The following is an 8,301-nucleotide window of genomic DNA, read 5'->3' as shown; positions in this document are numbered from 1 at the left end:
GTATATTGAGTTTGTCATTTGTAACACATCTGAATATAGGTCGTAGACCCACAAAAACAAGTAAAATATGTACATACCAGGGTAGGTAAAAATATCGCTCGCGATCGCTATTTTATTTATATCGCTCGTTTTAAAATTCAAAATCGCGAGTTTTATTTTTCAACACGCGAGCACAATTTTAATTAGAGTTTTATGTGTTTTGCATTCGCTTCGTAAGCGATATTTACATGTCCGTCCGTCTGTCCGTCCGTCCGTCTGTCCGTCTGTCTGTCTGTCTGTTGAAAACACGATAGAGTCCAAACGGAAGTAGCTAGAGAGCTGAAATTTTGCATAAATACTTTTAGTTAATGCAGTTCGTTTGGTATTGAAAATGGGCAATATCGGTCCACGATTTCGCCTAGCCCCCATATAAGGTCTCCTTCAGAAAATGACTTTAACGCTCATAACTGACTAAAAGAAGCTCCTATAGCGATGAAATTCGACATAAACATATTTTATAGGAACCTTAAAATCTTTGTAGAATTTTATAAGGATCGGTCCATAATTGACCCTATCCCCCATATAAGGTCCCCTTCAGAAAATGGCTTTAACGCTCATAACTGTCTAAAAGAAGCATCTATAGCGATGAAATTCGACATGAACATATTCTATAGAAACCTAAATCGCTTCGTAAAATTTTATAAGGATCGGTTCATAATTGACCCTAGCCGCCCTATAAGGTCCCCTTCAGAAAATGACTTTAAAGCTCATAACTGTCCAAAAGAAGCATCTATAGCGATGAAATTAGACATGAACATATTTCATAGGAACCTTAATATCATTGTAAAATTTAATAAGGATCGGTCCATAATTGACCCTATCCCCCATATAAGCTCCCATTCAGAAAATGACTTTAACGCTTATAACTGACCAAAAGAAGCATCTATAGCGATGAAATTAGACATGAACCTATTTTATAGAAACGTTAGTCGCTTTGTAAAATTTTATAAGGTTCGGGCCATAATTGACCCTACCCCCCATATAAGATCCCCTTCAGAAAATGACTTTAACGCTCATAACTGTCCAAAAAAAGCATCAATAGCGATGAAATTTGGCATGAACATATTTTATAGGAACCTTCATATCATTGTAAAATTTTATAAGGATCGGTCCATAATTGACCCTATCCCCCATATAAGTTCCCCTTCAGAAAATGACTTTAACGCTCATAACTCTCTAAAAGAAGCATCTATAGCAATGAAATTCGACATGAACCTATTTTATAGAAACCTAAATCGCTTTGTAAATTTTTATAAGGATCGGTTCATAATTGACCCTATCCCCCATATAAGGTCCCCTTCGGAAAATTACTTTAAAGCTCATAACAGCCTTAAAGAAACATCCATACCGATGAAATTTGACATGAACATATTTTATAGGAACCTTAATATCATAGCAAAATTTTATAAGGATCGATCCATAATTCACCCTATCCCCCATATAAGGTCCCCTTCAGTCCATAATTGATCCTATCGATATACATAATATGTATGATGGTAAAATTATACATATACATATGTAATGAATGAGAAAATTGTTTTGATAATAACAAAAGCATCGATTCCTAAATATCAAAGTTTATTTATAAGCAAGCACTCCTTTTCGGCTTGCTTATAATGGTGGGTATACAAGATTCGGCACAGCCGAATATAACACTCTTACTTGTTGTTTTTTCAACTCGCTTACGAGCGAGTGGAAAACGAGTTGAATTCGAGTTAAATTCGAGCCGAAAATCAGCAAAATGTGTGTGCAAGAAACAGGTTCTGTTGTGGTAGTAAAAAAGAACCAATAATATGGGAAATAATTATGTATGTGTGATTGTGTAGCCGTAGGTTTTATGACGGTCTGACAAAGCAAAAGTGGGAAAGTATAAGAAATATATTGTCTACCTTTTTATACCCACCATCAAAAAAGATGGGGGGTATATTGATTTTGTCATTCCGTTTGTAACACATCGAAATATTGGTCATAGACCCATAAAAGTATATATATTCCGGGTCCTTATTAAATTCTAAGACGATCTAGCCATGTCCGTCCGTCTGTCCGTCTGTCTGTTGAAATCACGATAGGGACCACACGAGAGGAGCTAGACAGTTGAAATTTTGCATAAATATTTTCTATTGTTAAGGTTTGTTTGGTATTGAAAATGGGCAATATCGGTCCACTTTTTCGGATAGCCCCCATACAAGTGGACCTCCAAAAAACAGCTTTAACGGGCATAACTGCTTTAGAAGTACAAGTATAGCGATAAAATTCGACATAAATAAGTTTCATATGAGCCAAAATCTTTATACCAAATTTTTTGAGGATCGGCCCATAAATGACCCTACCCCCCATATAAGGTCCCCTTCTGAAAATTACTTTAACACTCATTACTGGTCCCAAAATGCAAGTATAGCGATGAAATTCGGTATAAGTATGTTTCTTACGAACCAAAATCTCTCTACCAATTTTTTTTAGGATCGGCCCATAAATGACCCTACCCCCCATATAAGGTTCTCTTTAGAAAATGACTTTAACACTCATTACTAGCCTAAAAATTCGAGTATAGCGATGAAATTCAGTATAAGTAAGTTTCTTACGAACCAAAACCTTTTAACCAATTTTTTTTAGGATCGGCCCATAAATAACCCTACCCCCCATATAAGGTCCCCTCCTGAAAATGACTTTAACACTCATTACTAGCCCCAAAATGCAAGTATAGCGATGAAATTCGACATAAATAAGTTTCATGTGAGCCAAAAGCTTTCTACCAAATTTTTTGAGGATCGGTCCATAATTGACCCTACCCCCATATAAGGTTTCCTTTAGAAAATTACTTTAACGCTCATTACTGGTCCAAAAATGCGAGTATAGCGATGAAATGCTACATACGTAAGTTTCTTACGAACCATAATCGCTCTACGAATTTTTTTTAAGATCGGCCCATAAATGGCCCTGTCCCCCATATAAGGTCCCCTTCTGGAAATGACTTTAACGCTCATTAATGGCTAAAAAATACGAATATAGCAATAAAATTTTACACAATAAAGTTCCTCGCGAGCCAAAATCTTTTTAATAACTTTTATGTTAATAGGTCCATAATTAGCCCTACTCCCCCTATTGGGTCCACTTCAGGAAATAGCTTTGGATCGGCTCAAAACTGACCCTTCCCCCATATAAGGTCCCCCTCTACAAATAACTACAATGCTCATTACTGGCTTAAAAATATGAATGTGACGAAAATTGACGCACATAAGTTTAATCTCTCCACCAAATTTAGGGAGGAACGGTATATAATTTACCCTACCGCCCATATAAGGTCCCCTTTAAAAAATTACTTAAACGATCATTACTGGCTTAAAAATATGAGTTATGAAATACGGTTATGAAATTCGCTCCGAATTTCATGCGGAATGTGTCGGTAATACACAAAAGGTTCCCTTCAGGAAAGAGTTTAGGCTAATAAACTACGAGTGTTCCTTATTTAAAATACGAGTATAGCCCTGAATGTACAAAATTTTATGAGTATCGGTTCATAATTGACGCTCACGGTTTAAGAATTAAAATAAAATATATATTTTTTTTAAATTAATATTTTGTTAGTTCAAAAGAGCTCGGACCATAATTGACTTAAGCCATATTCCAAATATAACGCTGATGTTTATAGGGGAGCATTCCTTTTACGGCATACGGTTTGATGGTGGGTATATGAGATTCGGCACAGCCGAATATAACACTCTTACTTGTTTTTATAATAAAGCATTTCAGTTGAAATGTACCTTGCTTTAGATATACTTAAGCCATTTATTGTTGAATAAAGTTGTGGACATTTAAGTCAAATTTTGAAGGGGGTCAAATGAGACCCTATAGTTATAAAATGCATGAGAGTCATCAAGGCTAGTAGATCACTTGGTTTTGCAGCATTTTGTTGAGATACGAGTATATTAAACATAATTATGAATTTAAAGGCCCTATTCGTCGGGTTGGGGGCTAGGTGTAATAATGGACCGATGTTAACCATTTTCAATAGGCTTTGTCTCCCTACCATAGAAGATCATGTGCCGAATTTCATTGAATTATCTTCAAAATTGCTACCTGTAGTTTGATTACAAGGTTTACAAGCCCTATTCAGTGGTTCAGTTGTATGGGGGCTAGGTAAAATAATGGACCGATGTTAACCATTTTCAATAAGCTTTGTCTCCGGTGCCATAGAATATCATGTGACAAATTTTATTGAATTATCATCAAAATTGCGACCTATAGTTTGATTACAACGTTTACAAGCCCTATTCAGGGGTTCAGTTGTATGGGGGCTAGGTGAAATAATGGACCGATCTTAACCATTTTCGTCCCTGGGACAATAGAAGATCATGTACCAAATTTCATTGAATTATCTTCAAAATTGCGACCTGTAGTTTGATTACAAGGTTTACATGGACGGACAGACGGACGGAAATAGCTAAATCGACTCGGAAAATGATTCTGAGCCGATTGGTGGGTATAGGACCAATATTATTGTGCGTTACAAACATCAGCACAAACCCAATATACCCTCCCCACTAAAGTGGTGTAGGGTATAAATACATATCGCACCCCCAAGTTTTTACAACTTCTGAAACATAAAGAAAGACGACGTTTTTTTGCCACAACAAAATACACTGACAATTTTATAGAGACAAGCAAGTATCTTGTGCATAGTTTAAGGCTTAGACTTAGGGCTTTAAGCATATGTATAACCGAAAATTTTAACAACTGCGAATTTTAACAAAATTATATACATATACATACTTAAATGTATATTTTTTTGATAACACATCGAACTTAAAAAAAAAAACATCATCAACACAAACACAAAACAATTTACTTTGAAATAATTTATTATTATTTATTAATTATTAATTTATTTATTATTAATTTATTTATTATTACTTTATTTATTATAATTAAATAATAAAAAAAGCAATCTAAAATAATTACGTTGCAATGTTGAAAATTTTGAACTTCAAACCTGCTAAAATTGAAAATGTATAAAAAGGAATGAAACCTTACTGCAGTATACAGTACAATTGTGTTATTCAACATAAGGACATATCACAAGCTGATAGATATACAGGAAAAACATTTATATTTTCGATAATGCGTCTTTTGTTGCTTCTGGCCCTGTTGGGCTTCGTCGTGGTGATAACGGCCATACCGGCTTCTTTGGAGTATTTGGAACGACCAACCACTTTATTAGACGTCGCCGATGCTGGAGACTTGCATTCAAATAATGATGATCGTGTTGCTCGTCATTATGGTGACGGCGGATGGGGAGTTCGCGGAGGTGGTGGATGGGGTGGTCGTGTTGGTGGTAGCTGGGGAGATCGTGTAGTTGGTGGTTGGGGAGGTCGTGGAGTTGGTAGTTGGGGTGGTCGTGGAGTTGGAGGTTGGGGTGGTCGCAGAGTTGTGGGTTGGGGAGGTCGCGGAGTTGGTGGCTGGGGAGGTCGCGGAGTTGGTGGTTGGGCAGGTCGTGGAGCTGGAGTTTGGGGAGGCGGTGTATGGGGCTAAACTTTATTCATTTTTATTATAGCCTCTTGTAATATACATAAATATTTTACATTTACCAATAATTTATTATTAGATTTGAATGTGTTAGATTTATATTAGTTTACTATTAATTCTAATATCGTAATTATCATCAATATATGTATGTATATAAAAATTAATTTGTGTTTGTATGTTTATTTGTGTGTTTGAAGTATATATAAGTCTACAGCTAGAGTCTTCAAATTCAGGCTAGGCGGGTAATGATTAATATAAGTAATTTATTGCATGGTCAATTACAATTACTTATAATGTCAATTGGTGTTTACCAATTACAATTACTTGTTATTGTAATTTAGGTATTACTAATTACAAATTACATGTAATTAAATGAAGAATAATTCGCAATTACGAGTAATTGGAAATTCTTCAATTACAATTAATTGTAACTTTCAAAACTTTAATTACAAGTCATTGTAATTGACAAAACTTCAATTACAATTACAAATTATTGTAATTGGTAAAACATCAATTACAAGTAATTGGTAAAGCTTCAAATTCAATTACTTCAAATGTTATTGTAATTGAAAATGTAGTCATTGCCACCAATTGTGGCATCCATATGAACATTTGGGAACAGAATGGGCGGACTGGACATAGTGGGCGTGGCACCTCCTATATAAAGAAAATATCAAATCAGTATATCTGATAAAATTTTCTCAGAGCCATTTAAGTAGTATTATGAATACACTGTCCGACAAAAAGAGAAAAAAATTCGTTAGACATGAACCGGATTATACGACTGAAACTATAAATTTAATGGAGAAAAAGTGCGTTTTTTTGTTTTTCATTTCGTGATCCTGTGTTCTTTTTAAAGGACTTCAAAGTTTTAAAGAAGTATTCAAATACTTCCACCGATCAAACAATGACAAATTTGATGTCGAAAGGACGAGAAGTGTTGGGAAATATTTTGTATTATTTTCATTTTATACTGTCAGAATAAAAAGATGTTAAAAATATATTTTAAAATTGTTATCCTTTAATATCTATTTAGATTTTCAATATTATTTTTTCAGAGAAATTTTTGAAGAGAATTTTTAAGATCTTTTGATTCTGACAGAATAAAATAAAAACAAGTTAGAGTGCTATATTCGGCTGAGCCGAATCTTAAATACCCTCCACCAGCTACTTTTATATAAATACTTTTTTTAATTGATCAAATATTTGTAGAAAAAAGTTTTCTCATGTCTTAAATAGAAAAACCCCAAGATTTAAACAGCTTAAATCTGTTACAATTCCAAGATTTGTTGAACATTACAAACCCCATTTTCTTTTATATTTTTATAGCGCCCTTAGATATGCTTTAACGATATTTAATAATATGCATGTATGCATGTGTGTGAAAGATTGTATCTATATCGTAATTTAGTAATAAGTAATCGTGACAAAATCTTGAAATAGAATTTTTGTATACCAAACTAATATTTGTGCCAAATTTTGTATCAATAGCTTTATTTGGTAATGAGTAAAGTGCGTTTAAGAGATTTTCGTAAAAGGACCTTGTATGGGAGCTATGACCAATTATGAATATAAAGACAAAATTTCAATATTCTTTATCTATATTATTATTTGGCAATGAATATTGTGCATTTAAGTGATTTTCTGGAGGGGACGTAGTATGAGAGCTATGACCAAATATGGACCGATTGCAAAACAATTTTATAGTGTAATTTATGTATATAAGAGCAATATTTGTGCTAAATGCAGGGATATCAACATTTTGTAATGACTTATGTGCGTTTAAGTGATTTTCGGGAGGGGACCTTGTATGGGAGTTATGACCAAATATGTACCGATCGGAAAAAAAAATTCATAGTAATATTTCTGTATATGAGAGAAATAATTATACCAACTAGAGTTCGCCAAGCGGTCGAAATTCGACCAGAACCAATGCTGGAAAAATTGCATAAATAAGCTAAAATAAAACCCTATTTTTGTAGTTCAAATCTGTGGTAAAAAATTAACTTTATTGATATTATCAAAGTGTATAATTTGCTTTGAATAATGTTTTCTTTTAGAAAATGTGATGGGTTTTAGTAAAACTTCCATCAGAAGTTTAAAGCCTCAATTGTCAAAATTAGTTATACAACTTGTTTTACAAAAGTATTTCAACTATTTTAAAAATAATAAAAAATAACGAACATTTCTTCTATCGACTTATTATCCCCTACATATTTACGCATCGCTCACAATGCTGGAGTACTCTACTGTACAGTGTACACACCAGTAAAGAAATGTTAGCTGTTCAAAATACAGAGTTGAAATGTTCTAAATAATTTGTGAAAACAGTAAAAATATTTAAAATAAATAATGTCTTATCTAATTATAAATAAATTTTATTTGGATGTCATTAGTAGTCCATCCAACAGGTATATGCTGTATAAATTTTTCCTTACAACACTCGACAAAGACTTCAGCAGACATACATTTATTCAATTTTAATGTCTTCTAATAGAATTTAATAGTAGATATTCTATGAGGCCTTCTAATGGGCCTTTTATTAGCCTTCATATAGAACCGCATAACGATATGCATTGGCTTCCAATTACACACTGATTTTGTATATGCATAATAAGGCCTTAATTTCTCAAGTACTGTTTTTAGTACTGTTTGAAAGAAATCATTAATAAACTATAAATTTCAGTCTTTTGTTAATATATGCAAGTTTAATAGCAAGTAAATGAATAATAAACGATA

At 33.5% G+C, this 8,301-nt stretch overlaps 1 protein-coding gene across 1 annotated transcript; it reads left to right on the top strand.

Moving 5' to 3' along the window:
* Nucleotides 1-5,157: 5,157 nt before the first annotated feature.
* On the top strand, nucleotides 5,158-5,568 carry LOC119609007 (neuropeptide-like protein 32). Its single transcript, XM_037963666.1, has one exon. The coding sequence runs from the start codon at nucleotides 5,158-5,160 to the stop codon at nucleotides 5,566-5,568; it is 411 nt and encodes a 136-aa protein (XP_037819594.1).
* The last annotated feature ends 2,733 nt before the right edge of the window (nucleotides 5,569-8,301 follow it).

Source organism: Lucilia sericata, unplaced genomic scaffold (assembly GCF_015586225.1).
Source record: "Lucilia sericata isolate MDLA Ls3-8-SP2 unplaced genomic scaffold, ASM1558622v1 Contig000911F_arrow, whole genome shotgun sequence".
Taxonomy (NCBI): Eukaryota; Metazoa; Arthropoda; class Insecta; order Diptera; family Calliphoridae; genus Lucilia; species Lucilia sericata.
This window is presented reverse-complemented; position numbering and strand designations above follow the sequence as displayed.